Here is a 22,312-nt window from a genome sequence, read left to right on the forward strand (position 1 = left end):
AAAAAGATTTCTTCATACTAAGTCAATTCAGAAAAAAACAAAGTAACTGATTTCTAAAAGAGGAATAACTTTCTAAGTTTTAAAATCAGAGAAGACAGTGACCATTTCAAATTTCCATACTATCCAAAATATAACCAAAATGAAGTGAGCAAATTGGGAAAGATAATTGTGATGAATTTGACAGTTTACTTATAAATGTATCAAGCAGACTGCTTACAGACATATACACACATACATTAATAATCCAAAAAAGTAAGTGAATAAAAGGACATAGAACAGTGCCACAATAGCATTAAGTATGCAAAGAAACACATATAAAACTAACAATATACCATTTTTACCATTAAGTTTTTTTTTTTCTTTTTAAAGCCAAACTGTTTTTTCCTCTCCTTATGAAGTGCAGGCTTCTTATAGAAAATTTAGAAAATTCAGAAAGATATAAACGAAGGTAATTTCAAAAATCTTCCACATGAAAACAATTACTTTGAAAATACATGAGTATTTATATTTGATATGTATGTAATTCTGCATGCTTAATGAGGAAAACTTTGAAAGATCAGTAAGATTAACAACCCCCATTAATGGCAAGGGGGTTGACAATATGTTCTTATAAAACTGGCTGTACTACTGTACCACTCATTTGGAAACGTGTACTTCTTTCCTTCAACAAATTGTGTTCCTACTATATGCCAAGTATTGTGCTAAGTGAGGATACAATAAAATTAAAATAAAATTTTAAAATTAAATCCACTTCTGAAAAAACTTACTGTTTAGAAGAAAAAATAAGTAATAATGATATAAAAGAATGTCAAGTTCTATGATAGAGATATGCAAATGACACCTTAAATGATTCTCAAGATTATCTTATGTATTAGGTATTAGCGCAGTGTACCTTCTACCACCTTATATTAACACTGAAAATTACCTTATCATCATTTTTAAACATGGTCAAAAAAGAAAAGAAAGGAAAGAAGGTAGGTTCTAAATGAAAGTAGGTCGATTTACTGCCCTTATATATTTTTTTTTAATTTTTCTTGAATTGATGTTAAATTTATATACACTGATTTACAATGAATATAGTTATAAAATTCAATGACTTTTAGAATATTTTCAAAAGGTATGTGAAAATGTTTACTGTAATATTTTTGTACCAATAGAAATATAAGATTACATTGTCCAAATATGCATTCAATGGATTATTACACTACCTTAAGAAATAAGGGAGGTCAAATTAACATGGATTATGAGCAATCTTTATTAAATATTAACTTAAAAATAGAATATAAAATCATACATATACCATGATTATAGGAAGTCAAAATGTTCACATGTAAACAATCATTTAAAAATCTGCAAAAGTAAATATAGTAGGTGGAAATAAATATATTAGGTGAGTGACATTTTTCCCGTCTTATCTATACTAAATAGTCTTTAAATTGTGGGGGTGGGAGAAAGGAGGGAAACAGAATTTGAGTCTCAGCAATGTAAATGTAAATGATAAAAACTTTCTTTGGCATACAGTCTAATAACAACTATAAGAGCACAAAATTGTGGAGACATTCATCATGTAATTTATATAAGCTTTCAGAACACCTTGTTCCCCAAGTGACACTAAAACACTGCAATAACAATATATAAATTCTACTACACAAATTATCTGTATAAAAAACTTCCAAGTCACAAATAATAACACTATCATCTTGCACAATACTTAAACCAATAAAGTTTAAACAATAAAGTTAAATAAACCAAAATAATTTAAGAAACCAAACATACATGCCTTTATTAAACATGTTAAAACATCATATTTGAATCAATTATTTCTGTTCAACCAGTACATTTAATATGTAAACTACAAAAACTGGAAAAGTAATACAAAACAAGAAAGATAGCACAGTGTTTCCTAGAAAACTAGAAAACTTCCAGAGCGGAAACTAGGTTTTTGATTGGTTCCTAGCCATACTGCCTGGATGATCCAGACCCTACTCCTTATACCACATATCCATGGCCAATCGGAATACAGCAAGGATAACTAGTCAGAAACCTAAGAAACTGAGACAATCATGCTATTAGATTTAATGCTTTGATCTCAACTCATTTTAACACTTAACAATACGCATAATTTCACCAGTACTAAACAAGGGATTCATGGACAACATTTTTAAGTTACACAACTAAGCTCTACATAGATGAAAACACATAATGCTTTTAATTTATTCTCAGAAACATTATAAATATCACATTATAGAGATATTGGATATATTATTCTGGTTGCATGTCCGACAAGAAGGACATTCAAATACTAAGGATAGCTTACCTATATGGCCAACTTTAATTTTAAACGGTACATCCAGTTGACTCTACAAAAAATACACATATGTAAAATATTAGTACATATACAGTTCAACAAAACAGATGACTATTTGTTTCTTCCCAAAATTACTTAAGGGATTTAAGTTAACTTACACCTTCTCTTTACCCTCAACAGTTATTTAAATTTATAAATACATAATTGCAATATTATCTTCAAATCCATAAAATTCAGAGACTGATCACCTTAAAATAACTACAAAAAAGTTCTACAGCAATACTGACCCCTAAGTTACCCATACCAGAATCACTACAGCTTTTACACTGCTTGAAAAAAGGAAAAAGAAAGTGGTCTGTCAGTTTGTATTTGTAAGGAGATTAAACTCCACTTTGCAAAAAACATCCTCAAATAAATTTCTCCCCATTCAATTGGGAAAGGACAACCTTTTCAATAAATGGTGCTGGGAAAGCTGGATATCCACTTGCAAAAGAATGCAGTTGGACCCTTATCTTATGCCATATACAAAAATTAACTCAGAATGAACCAAATACCTAACATAAGAAATAGAACTATAAAACCTTAGAAGAAAACAAAAGGTAAAATCTTCTGGACACTGGATTGGGCAATGATTTCTTGGATATCACATGAAAGGCACAGGCAACAACAACAATTAAATGATAAAGTCAATTTCATCAAAATTAAATTTTTTTGCATAAAAAAATTGTACATAACACTGTTAACAGAGACATAAGACAACCCACAAAATGGGAGAAAGTATTTGCAAATCATATCTTCTGATAAGGGGAAATAACCAAAATATATAAAGAACCGAAACGAAACCAAAAAAAAAAAAAAAAAACTTGATTAAAAAATCAGCAATGCTTTTCAGTAGACATTTCTCCAAAGAACATATAAAAATGGCCAATAAGCACATGAAAAGATGCTCAGCCTCAACAGTCATTAGAGAAGTGCAAAGGAAAACCAAAACGATATACCACTTCATTCCCACTGGGATGGCTGTTATCAAAAACCAGAAAATAAATGTTGTCAAGGATGTGGAGAAATTAGAACCCTCATGCATTGCTGGTGGGAATTTAGGCATACCTCAATTTATTGTACTTTGCTTTGTTGCGCTTCCCAGATACTGAGGGGGGTTTTTTTGTTTGTTTGTTTTTAACCAATTGAAGGTTTGTGGCAATTCTGTGTTAAGCAAATCTATCAGCGCCACTTTCCCAATAGCGTTATTTATTAATTGAGGTATGTAAACTTGTTTTTGAGAATACAGTATGAGTAAATATAATTTTTATATGCACTGGGAAAAATTCATGTGGCTTGCTTTATTGCAATAGTATTCACTTTATTGCAGTGGACTGGAAATGAACCTGCAAAATCTCCAAGGTACGCCTGTGTAAAATGGTTCAACTGCTATGGAAAGCAGTGTGGCCGCTCCTGAAAAGGCTAAACATAAAATAACCAAATAATCCAGCAATTTCACTCCTAGGTATTTACACACAGAAACTGAAGGTAAGAACTTGAACGGACATGTATGCTAATGTTCACTGTAGCATTATTCACAAGAGACAAAAGGCATAAACAACCCAAGTGTCCATCAACAGATAAATGGACAAAATGTGGCATATACATACATTTTTCAGCCAGATAAAGGAGTGATTTTCTGATAAATGCTACAACATGGATGAACCTTGAAGGAATTATGCTAAGTAAACTAGACACAAAATGACAAACATAGCATTATTCTATTTATATGAGGTACCTGGAATAGGCAAATTAAGACAGACAAAAGTAGAAGTTAGCAAGGTATATGGAGAGAGGGAATGGGGAGTTAGGTATTTCTTACTGGTTACAGGGTTCCCCTTGGAGTATCAAAAATGTTTTAGAAATACATACTGATGACAGTTGTACAACACTATAATTCACGCCACTGTATTCTACAGTAAAAAATGATTAAAATGGTATTAGGGGAAAAAAAAACCTGAAGATGATTGAAGAGGTAAATTAACAATCTAAAATGAAACCATATAGGAAGAGATAAATTTTAGAAGTATTTTTAATGGGGAAAATTACACTGTCAGTTTGTACTTTTATGGAAATTAAAAGTCCATTTTGCAAAATTCACATTTTACAAAAATTACTTTTTAAAATTGTTCTCAAACTTAAATAATTTAAGATGTTAAAGTAACTCAGGAAGAAGTCTATGCAGCTAACTGCACTAATACAACAATTTTTATAGTCAAAACCTACCAGGGCATTTTCTTTAATTTCAAGATTCTTCAGGGCTACAGCTCCTAAAAAGAAAAATTATTAAAAAATAAAATTGAAATTTTCAAATAACTTTTATTTTAACAAGTTAGGTAAACTTCATTCTTAAATGTCATATTAAGGAAAATAATCATAAAAATGTACATAACAGAAACAGAATCCAACTATGATTGTTGGCTCACCTTCATCCTTCAACTTAGTCTAAGCTTGTATGTCTGACCAAAACATCATTTACTATAAGTTCTGACCTCTACGGTTGTAGCTCACTGTTAATGAATACATTTTCATTAAAATTATACAAATAATATGAATTTACCAACACAGTATGATATAAGAAAATATAGGAAAAAATGAACTGTATTTAAATATATTTGTTTAAATACAATTGCAAAGAAATTTTTAATCCATCAATGTGAGGTTAACAAGGATTTCCTAGAGATACTGGAATGTTGTCATATCTTGCTCTGTTTTAATTCTGCTACACAAAATGAATGCCTTCACTTTTAAGCAATAATTTGTATATGAGTAACTGCTGTCTAGACGTTCACATAACGTCTGGGGAAACAAACAAGAAATAAACATCAGTAAACATCTAATAAAGGTAAGCTGTACAATTAGACAAACTTATTGATCCATTGTGGTAGTGACCAATCAGTGAATGATATAGGTACATGGAGTATCACTTATTGTTTTTTCTACTGTAATGTTCAAATGTAGAGCGTGAACTTTTCATTTATGGATAATTCTTTGTACTGGCAGCCTTCAATATACTTTGTGCTCTGAATTTTTTTTCGAGTCAATATACTATATAGACATAAAATGAATCACTGAGTACAACTGAAAAGTGCTATACTGTAAAACATTATTTTACATTAAAATGTATCTTTTATAAATAGCTTTAAATAAGTCTATAATGTTATACAATATCTCCACATACTGGTTAAAAAAATTAAATTTGATAGAAATATTTCTATCAAATCTTCTTAAATAAAAAAGGGCTCACAGTGCAGCAAAATGAAAAATACATGACACTAAAAAAAAAGATTAAGAGATAACGACATTAAAATATCCAACAAAGTTAATATTTCCATATAAAACTAACTTTAGATGCTTGTAGTACCATTTAAAGTACAAGTGATTTTAGGTTTTTGGTTTTTCCAGTTACCATGAGGTTTTTGTATAGCAGTCTATATATACATTGGGTTAGCCAAAATGTTCATTTGGGTTGTTCTACAAGATGTACAGAACAACCCAAATGAACATTAGCCAACCCAATATATATATTTGGCCAATCCAGCATATATATATATATATAGGGGTGTGTGTGTGTATATATTTATTTATATATATATATGCAATTGTTTTAAGTTGCTGATCTCAAATGCATTTTTTAAAACTTGCATTTGTACTCTCCTCCTCTCACAATGACTGTTTCTAATATCACATTTTATATCTAATTGTTTTGTGTATCCCTTAACTGCTTATTATGGGTATAGATGATTTTACTACTTTTGTCTTTTAATCTCCCTACTAGCTTTGTGTGTGGATGATTTCCTACCTTTACTGTATGTTTGCCTTTTACCTGTGAGCCTTTTCATTTAATAATATTCCTGCTTTGAATTGTGGCCTTTTCTTTTTTCACCTATAGAAGTTCCTTTAACATTTGTTGTAAAGCTGGTTTGGTAGTGCTGAACTCTTTTAGCTTTTGCTTGTTTGTAAAGCTTTTCATCTCTCCATCAAATCAGAAGGAGAGCCTTGCTAGGTAGAATATTCTTGATTATAGGTTTTACCCTTTCATCACTTTGGATATACTGTGTCACTCTCTTCTAGCCTGCAGAATTCCTGCTGAAAAATAAGCTGATAACCTTATGGGGATTTCCTTCTTATGTGTTGCTTTTCCCTTGTTGCTTTTAATATTTTCTCTTTGTCTTTAACTTTTGTCAGCTTGACTAATATGTGTCTCAGTGTGTTCCTCCTTGGGTTTATCATGTATGGGACTCTCTGCACTTCCTGGACTTCAGTGAGTGCTTCCTTTTTCACGTTAGGGAAGTTTTTGGCTATTATGCTTTGTATAGATTGCTATACAAAAACATCATGGTAACCACAAACCAAAAATCTACAATAGATATACACACACAAAAAAGGAATCCCAAACACAAAGATATTCATCAAATCACAAGAGAAGAGAACAAGAGGAGAAAGGGGAAGAACCTACGAAAATAAGTTCAAAGCAGTTAACAAACTGACAATAAGAACATACATATCAATAATTACCTTAAATGTAAATGGACTAAGTGCTCCAACCAAAAGACAGAGTGGCTGAATGGATACAGAAACAAGACCCATATATATGCTGTCTACAAGAGACTCACTTCAGATCTAGAGACACACACAGACTGAAAGTGAGAGGATGAAGAAAGGTATTCCATGTAAATGAAAGTCTAAAGAAAGCCCAACTAGTAATACTTGTATCACACAAAATCGACTTTAAAATAAAGATTATAATAAAAAACAAAATAGGACACTATATACTGATCAAAGGATCAAACCAAGAAAAAGATACAATTGTAAATATACGTTAACCCAAGACAAGACCACCTAAATAATATAAGGCAAATATTAAAAGACGTAAAAGGAGGAATCGACAGTAACATGATAATAGTGAGGGATTTTTATTTTTTATTTTTTTTAAGATGTTGGGGGTAGGAGTTTATTAATTTATTTATGCTGTGTTGGGTCTCTGTTTCTGTGTGAGGGCTTTCTCTAGTTGTGGCAAGCGGGGGCCACTCTTCAGCGTGGTGCGCGGGACTCTCACTATCGCGGCCTCTCTTGTTGCGTAGTACAGGCTCCAGACGCGCAGGCTCAGTAGTTGTGGCTCATGGGCCTAGTTGCTCCGCGGCATGTGGGAGCAACCTGTGCTAAGAAAACTGGACAGCTACATGTAAAAGAACAATGTATTCAGGGCTCGAACCTGTGTCTCCTGCATTAGCAGGCAGATTCTCAACCACTGTGCCACCAGGGAAGCCCAGTAAGGGATTTTAACACCCGCACATACATCAATGGACAGATCATCCAGACAGAAATCAAGAAGGTAACACTGGACTGAAATGACAGACTAGACTACCTGAACTTAACTGATACATATAGAGAATTTGGTCCAAAAGCAGCAGAATACACATTCTTTTCAAGTGCACATAGAACATTCTCCAGGATAGATCACATGTTGGGCCACAAAGCAAGTCTCAGTAACTTTAAGAAAGCTGAAATCATATCAAGCATCTTTTCCAACCACAACACTATGGGATGAGAAAACAACTGAAAGAAAAATATTGCAAAAAACACAAATATGTGGACTAATCAGTATGTTACTAAACAACCAATGGATCACTGAAGAAATCAAAGAAGAAATTTAAAAATACCTAGAGACAAATGAAAATGATAAAAAACAACCATCCAAAACCTATGGGACACAGCAAAAGCAGTTCTGAGAGGGAAGTTTATAGTGATGCAAGCTTACCTCGGGGAAACAGGAAAAATCTCAATTAAAAAAACTTAACCTTACACCTAAAGCAACTAGAGAAAGAACAAACAAAACTCAAAGTTAGCAGAAGGAAAGAAATCATAAAGATCAGAGCAAAAATAAATGAAATAGAAACCAAGAAAATAGAAAAGAACAATAAAACTAAAAGCTGATTCTTTGAAAAGTTAAACAAAATTGATAAACCTTTAGCCAGACTCATCAAGAAAAAAAGAGAGGACTCAAATCAATAAAACTAGAAATGAGAAAGGAGAAGTTACAATGGACACCAGAGAAATACAAAGGACCATAAGAGACTACTACAAGCAACTATATGCCAATAAAATGGACAACCTAGAAGAAATAGACAAATTCTTAGAAAGGTACAATCTCCCAAGACTGAACCAGGAAGAAATAGAAAATATGAACAGACCAAGTACAAGTACTGAAATTGAAACTGTGATTAAAAAGCTCCCAAAAACCAAAAGTCCAGGACCTTGCTTTTGCTGCTCAGGACCCTGGAGGCTACAGCCTGAAGAACCCGGCGGCGCTAGGACCTGGATGGCTCCACAGGTGAATTCTACCAAACACTTAGAGTTAACACCTATCCTTCTTAAACTACTCCAAAAAATTGCAGAGGAAGGAACACTTCGAAAATCATTCTATGAGGCCACCATCATCCTGATACCAAAACCAAAGATACCATAAAAGAAAATTACAGGCCAATATCACTGATGACCACAGATGCAGAAATTCTCAATAAAATACCAGCAAACCAAATCCAACAATACATTAAGAGAATCATACACCATGATCAAGTGGGATTTATCCCAGGGAAGCAAGGAGTTTTCAATACCCACAAAACAATCAGTGTGATACAGCACATTAACAAACTGAAGAATAAAAACCATATGATCATCTCAATAGATGAAGAAAAAACTTTTGATAAAATTCAACATCCATTTTGTCTGTAATATATGATTACAAACCCACAGCTACCATCATACTCAATGCTGAAAAGCTGAAAACATTTCCTCTAAGATCAAGAACACGACAAGGACATTCACTCTCGCCATATTTACTCAATGTAGGTTTGGAAGTCCTAGTCACAGCAATCAGAGAAGAAAAAGAAATAAAAGGAATCCAAATTGGAAAGGAAGAAGTAAAATTGTCACTGTTTTCAGATAACATGGTACTATACACAGGAAATCTTTAAGACACCACCAGAAAACTACTATAGTTCATCAACAAATCCAGTAATGTTGTAGGATACAAAATTACATACAGAAAGCTGTTTTAATTTTATACACTAACAACAAAGTATCAAAGAGAAAATAAGGAAACAATCCAATTTACTATCGCATCAAAAAGAATAAAATACCTAGGAATATATCTACCCAAGGAGGTAAAAGACCTGTATTCAGAAGACTATATAAGACACGAATGAAAGAAACAGAAGATGACACAAACAGATGAAAAGATATACCATGTTCTTGGATTGAAAGAATTAATACTGTTAAAATAGCCATACTACCCAAGGCAAAGTACAGATTCTATGCAATTCCTATCAAAATACCAATGGCATTTTCCACAGAACTAGAACAAATAATTTTAAAATTTTCATGGAAACACAAAAGAGCTTGAATAGCCAAAACAATCTTGAGAAAGAAGAACAGAGCTGGAGTAATCACACTCCCTGACTTCAAACTATACTACAAAGCTACAGTAATCAAAACAGTACTGGTACTGGCACAAAAACAGACACATTAATCAATGTAAGAGGAGAGCCCAGAAATAAACCCACACACTTATGGTCAATTAATCTAAGAGAAAGAAGACAAGAATATACAATGAAGAAAACACAGTCTCTTCAACAAGTGGTGCTAAGAAAACTGGACAGCTACACATAAAAGAACAAAATTAGAACATTTTCTAACACCATATACAAAAATAAACTCAAAATGAATTAAAGACCTAAATGTAAGACCAGATACTATCAAACTCCTAGAGGAAAACATAGGCAGAACACTCTTTGACATAAATTGCAGCAATATTTTTTGGATCCATCTTCTAAAGCAAAGGAAACAAAAGCAAAACAAACAAACAAACAAAAAAACCCAATTAAACTTAAAAGCTTTTGCACAGCAAAGGAAACCATCAACAAAACAAAAAGACAACCTACTGAATGGGAGAAAATATTTATAAATGAAATGACTGATAAGGAGTTAACATCCAACATATATTAACAGCTCATACAACTCAACATCAAAAAAAAAAAACCCGGGGAATTCCTTGGTGGTCCAGATGTTGGGACTCCACGCTTCCACTGCATGGGGCCCAGGTTCAATCCCTGGTTGGAGAACTAAGATCCTGCATGCTGCATGGTGTAGCAAAACAAACAAACAAGGAAGCAAAAAAAAAAAAAAAAAATTAAAAATGGGCAAAAGAGGGTTTCCCTGGTGGCGCAGTGGTTGAGAGTCTGCTTGCCAATGCAGGGGACACGAGCTCATGCCCCGGTCCGGGAAGATCCCACATGCCGCGGGGCCGCTAGGCCCATGAGCCATGGCTGCTGAGCCTGCGCATCCAGAGCCTGTGACCCGCAACGGGAGAGGCCACAACAGTGAGAGGCCCGCGTACCACAAAAAAAAAAAAAAAAAAAAAAAAAAATGGGCAAAAGAACTGAATAGACATTTTCCCAAAGAAGACAAGCAGATGGCCAACAGGCATATGAAAACACGCTCAACATCATTAATCATCAGGGAAATGCAAATCAAAACCACAATAAGATATCACCTCACACCTGTCAGAATGGCTATCATCAAAAAGAAGACAAGTAACAAATGTTGGCAAGGATATGGAGGAAAGGGAACCCTTGTACACTGTTGGTGGGAATGTAAATTGGTGCAGTATGAAGGTTTCTCAAAAAATGGAAAACAGAACTACCAGATGACCCAGCAATTCCACTCCTTGGGTATATATCTGAAAAAAACCCAAAACACTAATTAGAAAATATACATGCACCCCAGTGTTCATAGCAGCATCATTTACAATTGCCAAGATACGGAAGCAACTTAAGTGTCCATCAACAGATGAATAGACTAAGAAGATGTGGTATATATATACAATGGAATAATACCTAGCCATAAAAAAGAATAAAATATTGCCATTGCAGCAACATGGATGGACTTGGAAGGCATTATGCTAAGTGACATAAATCAGAGAAAGACAAATACTATATATCACTTATATGTGGAATCAAAAAAAAATACAGCAAGCTAGTGAATAAAACAAATAAGAAGCAGACTCACAGATACAGAGAACAAACTAGTGGTTACCAGTGGAGAGAGGGAAGGAGAAAGAAACAATATAGGGGCTTGGGGGGAAAAAGATTATTATGGTTATTATGGGATTATATGAAATTGTATGTGTGAAACTTTTGAAAACTGTAAAGCACTATTGGATTTAAAGAATCTTTCCTTCAATGAAAAAATCAATTAAAAATAAAAAATAAATAAAATACAAGTGATTATGTGATAATTTCTATCTTATTTCGCTGGGTCTGTTCATAAATTTACAATACTGAACAGTTCTGAAATGCACATTTTAAATAAAGTTTAAGTCATTTTACATCAAAAAAAATCAGCAAGCTTGAGGATATGTAAATATAAACTTCCAAACTGAAATGCAAAGAGAAAAATAAAGTAAAATAAAAATGATGAAACAGAATATCCAAGAACTGTAGGACAATTATAAAAGCTGTAACATATGCCTAATGGAAATACCAGAAGGCAAAAAAGGAGAGAGGAACAAAAATATACACATATATTTGGAGCAATAATGGCTGAGAAACTTCTGAAATTAATGATAAAGACACCAAACCACAGACCCAGGAAGCTCAGAAAATATCAAGCAGGGAAATAAAAAATCTACACCTAGGAATACCATAATCAAATTGCAGAAAATAAAAGGAAAAAATCTTGAATATGATCCAGAAAACCCACTTCTTCATATACATCCAAAGGCAAAGAAAATGGGATATCAAAAAGATTTCTGCGGGACTTCCCTGGTGGTGCAGTTGTTAAGACTCTGCGCTCCCAATGCAGGGGGCCAAGGTTTGATCCCTGGTCAGGTAACTAGATCCCTCATGCATGCGCAACTAAGAGTTCACATGCCACATCTAAGGAGCCAGTGAGACGCAACTAAGGAGCCTGTGAGCCACAACTAAGGAGCCCGCCTGCTGCAACTAAGAGCTGGCACAACCAAATAAATAAAAAGATTAAAGAAAAAAGATTTCTGCACTTGCATGTTTATTGCAGCATTATTCACAATAGCCAAAATATGGAAACAACCTAAGTGTCATCAAGATGAATGGATAAAGATGTGGTTTATATATACAATGGAATATTAAGCCATGAGTAAGAAACAAACTTGAAACAACAAGGATGGACTCCCTCTGAGGGGCTTACGGTTAGTGAGATAAGCCAGACAGAGAAAGATGAACACTGTACGACATCATTTATGTGAAGAATCTAAAAAACCCAAACTTGTAGAAACAGAGTAGAATGGTGGCTACCAGGGACTGGAATGTGGGAGAATTGGGGAGATGTTGTTAAAGGACATAAACTTGCAACTATGATAATTAAGTTATGGAGATCTAATGTAGCACATGGTGACTATAGTCAAAATAGTGTATTATATATTTCAACAACTGCTGAGAAACTAAATCTTAAACATTCTCACCACAAAAAAGAAACGATATTGATGTGAATCGATAGAGGTGTCAGCTAAAGCTATGGTGGTAACCATACTGCAATATATAAATGTATCAAACCAACATGTTGCAAACCTTAACCTTATTCAATGTTGTATGTACATGAGATCAACTACAACAAGTCTTGAAAGAAAGTAGAAAACACAGACACACACCAACGGAGATATAAGGAATAACTGGATTGAAAACTCATTAGAGAAAATCAAAAGCAGACTTGAACAGGCAAAAGAATGAATCAGAAAACTTGAAGACAGGTCATTTGAAAATATACAGTTAGGAGTAAAAAAATGAGGAAAAGTGAACAGAGGCTAAGGGACTTATGGGGACATCATTAAGGGGGTCAATATATTGTTAATCATGGGAGTCCACAAGGAGGACAGATAAAGGGGTAGAGAGCTTATTTGAAAAAATAATAGCCAGAAACCTCCCAAATTTGAAGGAAGACATTGATATATAAATTCAAGAATCTCAAACAAGAAACACAATAATCAAAGAGAGACTATTAAAGGCAACAAGAGAAAAGCAACTTGACATGTACATAGGATCCTCAATAAGATTATCAGTAGATTTCTCAGCAGAAACACTGTAAGCCAGAAAACAGGGGAATAAAATATTTAAAGTGCTGAATTAAAACAAAAACTGTCAATCAAGAACATTATATCCAGAAAAAATGAGGGGAAAATTAAGATATTCTCCAATAAACGAAAGCTGAGGGAGTTCATTACCAGCAGAGCTGCCTTACAAGAAGTTTCAAAGGGAGTCCTTCAAGTTAAAAAGAAAGGATGCTAGGTGCTAACATGAAGCCATATAAAAATATAAAGTTCTCCAATAAACAAAGATACATGGGCAAATATAAAAACCAGTACTATTGTGGTTCAACTTTTTAACTCCATTTTTTATTCTTTTACAGGGTTTAAAAGACAAAAAGATTAAAAAGTTATAAAGCTATGTTACTAGATACATACTATATAAAGATGTCATGTTTTTTTTTTTTACATCAATAACAAAGATGGGGAGGCAAGCTGTAAAGGAGTAAAGTTACTGTATGCAATTGAATTTAAGTATCAGTTTAAAATATACTGTTACAACGTTAAGATATTATATGTAATCCCTGTGAAACCACAAAGGAAATATCTATAGACTATACACAAAAGGAAATAAGGGAATCAAAACACATCACTGGGCTTCCCTGGTGGCGCAGTGGTTGAGAGTCCGCCTGCCGATGCAGGGGACATGGGTTCGTGCCCTGGTCCGGGAAGATCCCACATGCTGTGGAGCAGCTGTGCCCGTGAGCCATGGCCGCTGAGCCTGCGCGTCCGGAGCCTGTGCTCCGCAACGGGAGAGGCCACAACAGTGAGAGGCCCGCGTACCGAAAAAAAAAACAAAACAAAACACATCACTACAAAAAAATTGAACACAAAGAAAGCAGTAAGAAAAAAAGAGAAACAAAAAGTCATAAGACATAAAATAATGAACAAAACAGCAGTAGTAAATCCTTCCCTATCAGTAATTGCTTTAAGTGTAAACAGTTTAAACTTCCCAATCAAAAGACACAGATGGACAAAAGGGATTTAAAAAAACAAAAACAAACAAAAACAGGGTCCCTCTATGTTAGGTCTAATGCCACACATAGCTCACAAGTGAAAGGATTAACAAAGATTTCCCTTGTGAATAATAAGCAAAAGAGAGCAGAAATAGCTATACTGATATTAGACAAAACAGACTTTAAGTCAAAAGCTGTTACAAGAAACAAAAAAGGGCATTATAAGATGATAAAAGGGTCAATTCACTAAGAAGATATAAAAGTTATAAACATATATGCACCAAACATCAGAAATCAAAAACATATGAAGCAAACACTAACATAATTGAAGAGAGAAACAGCTCTATAGTATTAGTAGGCGGCTTCAATACACAACTTTAGTAATGGATGGAACAACCAGACAGAAGGTTAACAAGAAAATAGATGAATTGAACTTAACAAATATATACAGAACACCCTTACCCAACAACAGAATACACAATTTCCTCAAGTGCGCAGGGAACATTTTCCAGTATAAGACTGTTAGGCAACAAAAGAATCTAAATACATTTTAAAAGGTTGAAATTATATAAGCTATGTTTTCTGATGGAATGAGTGGAATGAATCCAGAAATCAACAGCAGAAGGAAAACTAAATAATCCACAAATAGGGGCTTCCCTGGTGGCACAGTGGTTGAGAATCCACCTGCCAATGCAGGGGACACGGGTTCAAGCCCTGGTCTAGGAAGATCCCACATGCCACGGAGCAACTGAGCCCGTGCACCACAACTACTGAGCCTATGTGCCACAACTACGGAAGCCCACGCGCCTACAGCCCGTGCTCCACAACGAGAGAAGCCACTGCAATGAGAAGCCTGCGCACTGCAACAAAGAGTAGCCCCCGCTCTCCACAACTAGAGAAAGCCCGCGCGCAGCAACGAACGCCCAACACAGCCAAAAAAAAAAAAAATCCACAAATATATAAAAATTAACACACTCAAGCAATGAATCAAAGAAGAAATCACAAGAAAAATTTTAAAACAATTTAAGAAAAATTAAAATGGAAACAACATACCAAAATTTATGGGATGCAGCAAGAGCAGTCCTGGGAGACAAATTATAGCAGTAAATGTTTACATTAAAAGGGAAGAAATGGGCTTCCCAGGTGGCGCAGTGGTTGAGAGTCCGCCTGCCGATGCAGGGGACGCAGGTTCATGCCCTGGTCCGGGAGGATCCCACATGCTGCAAAGCAGCTGGGCTCGTGAGCTGTGGCTGCTGAGCCTGCGTGTCCGGAGCCTGTGCTCCGCAACGGGAGAGGCCACAACAGTGAGAGGCCCTCGTACCCGCAAAAAAAAAAAAAAAAAAAAGGAAGAAATAATCCCAAATCAACAACCTAAATTTGCATCTTAAAGAAACAGAAAAAGATTAACTACACCCAAAGCTACCAGAAGGCATGAAATAATAAAGTTTAGAACAGACATAAGCAAAACAAAGAACAGAAAACCAAGAGAAAATTGATGAAACCAAAAGCTTGAAACCACACATAGCTCAAAAGTGAAAGGATTAAAAAAGATTTCCCATGCAAATAATAACCAAGAGAGCAGAAATAGCTATACTGATATTAGACAAAACAGACTTTAAGTCAAAAGCTGTTACAAGAAACAAAAAAGTTCAACAAAATTGATAAATCATTAGCTAGCCTGACCAAGAAAAAGAGAGAAGAGTCAAATACAATTGACCCTTGAACAACACAGGTTTGAATTTTGTGGATCCACTTACATGTGGATTTTTTTCCAATAAGTACGTACTTCAGTACTACATGATCCATAGATAGCTGAATCCAAGAATGTGAACCACAGATATGGAAGGCCAATTGTAAAGTTATATGCAGATTTTCGACTGTGTTGGGGTTCGATGCCCCTAACCCCTGCATTGTTCAAGAGTCAAATGTAACTAAAATGAGAAATGAAGGAGGGGATAGTACTACCAATTTTACAAAAATAAAAAGGATTGTAAGAATACTATGAACAGCTGTATGTCAACAAATTTGATAGCCTAGATAAAATGGATAAATTCCTAAAAACACTCACCCTACCACTAATGAATCATGAAGAAATGCATAATCTGAACAGATCTATAATTAGTAATGAGATTTCATCATTAATCAAAAACCCACAACAACAACAAAAGCCCAGGATCAGATAGTTTCTTCTCCAAACATTTAAAAGAGAACACCAATCCTCCTCAAATTCTTCCCAAAAACTGAAGAAAAGGAAATACTTCCACAAACTTAATAGATGAGGTCAGCATTAATCTGATACCAAAGCCAGACAAAGATACCACAGGAAAACTACAGATCAATATCCCCCATGGATACTGAGGCAAAAATCCTCAACAGAATACTAGCAAACAAAATTCAATGGTACACTAAAAGAATTATACACCATTACTCAGTATAACATTCTAAGAATGGAAAGATGGTACAATATACAAATTCAATCAATGTGATACACCTCATTAACAGAATGAAGGAAAAAACACAGATCACCGCAACTGATAAAGAAAATGCATTCAAAAAAATTTCAACATTCTTTCATGATAAAAACACTCAAAAAGTTAGGAATTAAAGGAAACTGCCTCAATATATTAAAGCCATATATGAAAAGCCCACAATGAACATCATACTCAATGGTGAAAGACAAGTCTTTTCCTCTAACATCAGGAACAAGATAAGGATGCCCACTTTTGCCACTTTTATTCAACATAGAAAGTCATAGCCAGAGCAATTGGGCAAGAAGAATAAATAAAAGGCATCCACATTAGAAAGGAAGAAGTAAAATTCTCTCTGTTCACAGACAGCATGATCTTATATGAAGAAAAACAAATATTCCACAAAAAAACCGTGCTAGAATAAATGGATTCAGCATGTTGCTGGGTACACAATCAAAACACAAAAATCAGTTGTTTCTATACACTTACAATGAACAATTCAAGATGGAAATTAAGAAAAAAGCTCCGTTTACAATAGCGTCAAAAATAATAAAATGCTTAGGAATAAACTTAATGGGGGGGGAGGGAAGGGAGAATGACTTATATCCCAAAACCTATAAAACATTGTTGAAATAAAGTAAAAACACATATAAATGGAAAGACATTCCATGTTCACAGACTGGAAGACAATATTGTTAAGATATCAGTACTACTCAAAGCAACCTACAGATTCAATGTAATCCACATTAAAATCCCAATGTTTTTTACAGAAATAGAAAAATTTATATGGCATCTCAAAGGACCCACGAACAGTCAAAACAACCTTCAAAAGAAACTTGGCAGTCTCACATTTCCTGATTTTGAAATGTACTAACAAAAGCACAGTGATCAAAACAACATGGTGCTTGCTAAAAAGACAACATATGGAATGGGAGAATATATTTGCAAATGACGTGACTGACAAGGGGTTAATATCCAAAATATGCAAACAGCTCATACAACTCAATATCAAAAAAACAAACAATCCAATAAAAAAAAATGGGTGGAAGACTTGAATAGACATTTTCCCAAAGACAACATATAGATGGCTAATAGGCACATGAAAAGATTCTCAATATTGCTAATTATTAGAGAAATGCAAATCAAAACCACAAAGAGATATCACTTCACACCTGTCAGAATGGCTATCATCAAAAGTCTACAAACAACAATGCTGGAGAGGATATGGAGAAAAGGGAACCCTCATACACTGTTGGTGGGAACGTAAATTGGTGCAGCCACAATGGAGAGCAGTATGGAGGTACCTTAAAAAAACTAAAAATAGAACTAGCATATGATCCAGCAATTCCACTCCTGTGTATATAGCCAGAAAAAAAGAAAACACTAATTCAAAAAAGATACATGCACCCCAATGTTCATAGTAGCACTATTTACAATAGCCAAGACATGGAAGCAACCCAAATGCCCATCAATAGGTGACTGGACTAAGATGTGACACACACACATACATACACACACACAATGGAATATTACTCAGCCATAAAAAAGAATGAAATACGGCCAACTGCAGCAACAAGGATGGACCTAGAGAATACTACGCTTAGTGAAAAAAGTCAGAGAAAGACAAACATTATACTATATCACTTATATATGGAATCCAAAAAATAATACAAATGAATGTATATACAAAACAGGTTCACAGACATAGAAAACAAACTTGTGGTTACCAAAGGGGAGAGGGACAGAAGGAGGGACAATTTTGGGGTATGGGATGAAGATATACAAACTGCTATATATAAAATAAATAAGAAACAAGGAGTTACTATATAGCACAGGGAATTATACCCACTAATAACCTATAGCAGAATATAATCTGCAAAAATAATGACTCACTATGCTGTACACCTGAAACTCACACAATATTGTAAATCAACTCTATTTCAATAAAAACGAAACAAAATCCAGCATGGTGCTGGAACACAAAAACTTAGACCAATCGAATAGAGAGCCCAGAAATAAACCCTTACATATATAGTTAAATGATTATTGACAAGGCTACTGAGATCATTCAATTTGGAATTTGTCTTTTCAATACTATATCCAAACATTAACTCAAAATGGATCAAAGACTTAAATGTCAGACCTAAAACTATAAAATTCTCAAAAGAAAGCATAGGTAAAAAGTTGCATGACCTCGATTTGGCAATGATTTCTTGGACATGACACCAAAAACAACAAAAAAAAATAGAAGATTTGGACTTCATCAAAATTAAAAACTTCTGTGCATCATAGGACACTATCAACATTGAAAAGGTAACACATGGAACAGGAAATATATACAAGTCACACATCTAATTCAGAATATATAAAGAGCTCCTACAACTCAACAACAAAAAACCAAACAACCCAATTAAAAATGGCCAAAGATCTTGAACACATATTTTTCTAAAGAAGATATACAAATGGCCCATAAGCACAAGAAAAGATGTTCAAAATCACTACTAATCAATTTGGAAGTGCAAATCAAAATGACAATGAGATGGCTCCTCACATCCATTAGGATGGCTACTACCAACAAAACAAAGTAATGATTTTCTGAGGATGCGGAGAAATTGGAACCCTTGTGCACCACTGGTGGGAATGTAAAACAGTGTGACTGCTATGGAAAGTAGTATCGTGGTCCCTGAAAAAATTAATTACCATATGACCCAGCAATTCCACTTGTGGGTATATACCAAAAATATTTGAAAGCAGGGACTCAAAGAGACATTTGTACACTCATGTTTGTAGCAGCATTATTCCAATAGCTAAAACGTGGAAACAACCACTGTGTCCACTGACAGATGAATGGAGAAACAAAATGTGGTACATACATACAATGGGACATAATTCACGCTTAAAAATGAATGAAATTCTGACATATGCTATAACAGATTAACCTTGAAGACATTATGCTAAGTTAAATATGTCAGACACAAAAGAACAAATATTGCATGATACCACTTACATGGGGTACCTAGAATAGTCAAATTCATAGAGGCACAAAATAGAATGGTGGTTGCCAGAGGCAGAGGGAAGGGAAAATGTGTAGTTACTGCTTAATGGGTACAGTATTACAGTTGTGCAAGACAAAAAGAGTTCCGGAGATGGATGTGGTGATGGTTACACAACAATGAGAATATACCTAATGCCACTGTACACTTAAAAATGGTTATGATAAATTTCATATTGTATGTATTTAACCACAATCTGTAATGGGGATTGGGGTGAAGGAGAAATAAAATCTTTCTCAAACAAAAACTGACAGAATTTGTTGCCAGTGGACTTCCCTTGCAAGAAATGTTAAAAGTTTTCAGAAAGAAAGCAAATGATAGAGGTCAAAAACTCAGACCTACAAAAGCATTAGAGAAGGAATAAATTAAGGTAAAATTAAGCCTTTTATTTTCCTTATTCTTAAAGGTCTAATGGAAAATTGTTCTAAATAATAATAGCAACAGTACATTGAGTACAGTTTATGGATAAGTGAAATGAATAATAACAATGTTATGAAGAAGCAGAAGAAATGGAATGGAATACTGTTACAAGATAACCTCCACTATCCCTGAAGCAGGACAGTATTATTTGAAAGTGGACCTAGATTAGTTCTAAATTTTAAATGTATACTGCAATTTTAAGGCAATGACCAAAAAAAAAAAAGAAAAAATTAAACCATATAAAATGCTCAATTAAAACCAGAGAAAGAAAAAGAGGCAGAGATTTTTAAAAGCAAAGACAGACATGCAACAAAAAGAGTTACAACTATGATAAATATAAATCCATTAACCCGACTATATCAATAATCATTTTAAATTAAATGTGAATGGTCTGAACATACTAATTAAAAGAGACATGATAAGAGTGGATAAAAAAACAAACCCAACTACAAGGTGTCTACAAGAAACCCACTTTATTTTTTAATTATTTTTAAATTATTTTTTATTGTGGTAACATTGGTTTGTAACATTATATAAGTTTCACGTGTACAAATTATTTTTCCACTTTTGTATAAAAGCTTGCTCACCACCAAAAATTTAGTTTCCAGTCATCACCATACATCACCATACACCCTCTACCCATTTTGCCCTCCCCCCAACCCCTATCCCTCTGGTAACCACTATTCTATTCTCTGTATCTACATACTTGTTTTTTGATTGGTTTGGTTTCTTCATTTACTTTGGTTTTGGGTTTTTTTGTTTGTTTTTAATTTTTTGGCCACACCACACAGCATGCAGGATCTTAGTTCCCTGACAAGGGATTGAACCCATGCCCCCTGCAGTGGAAGCATGGAGTCCTAACCACTGGACCGCCAGGGAAGTCCCTGTTTGTTTTTTTCACTCCACATATGAGTGAAATATAGCATTTGTCTGTCTCCATCTGACTTATTTCAGTTAACAAAATAACTCTCAAGGTCCAACCATGTTGTCACAAATGGCAAGACAAGAAACCAATGTTAAATATAAAGACACAGACAAATTAAAAATGAAGGGATATAACAAATTTATAGAACATTTCATCCAACAGCAGCAGATTACATATTCTTCTCAAGCTCACACAGAACATTAACCAAGATAAGTCATATTCTGGGCCATAAAACATACCTCAACAAATTTAAAGGAACAGAAGTCATACCAAGTTTGCTTTCAGAACACAATGGAATTAAACTAGAAATCGTAATGATTTCTGGAAGAAAGCTGGAAAATCCCCAAATATCTGAAGATTAAATAAACACTAGCTTTAAATAACACGTAAGTCAAAGAAGCAGTCTCAAAAGAAATTCGTAAAATATTTTGAGTCAAATGAAAATATGACTTATCAAAATTTGTGACATGCAGCAAATCAGGGCTTAGAGGGAAATTTATACCATCCAATGCATATACTAGAAAAGGAGAAAGATCTAAAACCAATAATCTAAGCTTCCACCTTAGGAAACTAGAAAAAAAGAGCAAAGTAAATCCTAAGTAAGAAGAAAAGAAATCATAAGAATTAGAGAAGTCAATGTAATTCAATACAGAAAATCAATAGAGATTTCAATGAAACCAAAACCTGGTTCTTTGAAAATATCAATAAAACTGGTAACTCTCTAGCCATGTTAACTAAGAAGAAAGAGAAAAGACACAAATTACTAATATCAGAAATGAAAGGAAGGGCCATCACTACTGATCCCACGGACATTAAAAGGTTAGTAAAGAAATATTATAAACACATCCACAAATGTTATAACTTAGATGAAATGTACCAATTCCTTGAAAAATACACTCTACAAAAACACATACAAGAAAAAATCATCTAAATAGGCCTATATCTATAAAAGAAACGGAATCAATAATAATCTTTCAAAACTGAAAGCATAATGCCCAGATGGTTTCACTAATGTTCTACCAAA

General features: G+C 34.1%; 1 protein-coding gene across 3 annotated transcripts in view; it reads right to left on the reverse strand.

Annotated features, from left to right (window-relative positions):
- The window catches only part of VPS13A (vacuolar protein sorting 13 homolog A), a 238,885-nt gene that overhangs the window by 209,252 nt on the left and 7,321 nt on the right, over nucleotides 1–22,312 (reverse strand). For all 3 annotated transcript variants that reach the window (XM_082843241.1, XM_082843242.1, XM_082843240.1), the window contains exons 2-3: nucleotides 4,574–4,617; nucleotides 2,318–2,360 (exon numbers count right to left, since the gene is read on the reverse strand). In XM_082843241.1, the coding sequence (XP_082699367.1) occupies nucleotides 2,318–2,360; nucleotides 4,574–4,617 (87 nt within the window). The remainder of the gene's footprint in view (nucleotides 1–2,317; nucleotides 2,361–4,573; nucleotides 4,618–22,312) is intronic.

The sequence above is a fragment of the Leucopleurus acutus genome (genome assembly GCF_964270905.1).
Source record: "Leucopleurus acutus genome assembly, chromosome: 7".
NCBI lineage: Eukaryota > Metazoa > Chordata > Mammalia > Artiodactyla > Delphinidae > Leucopleurus > Leucopleurus acutus.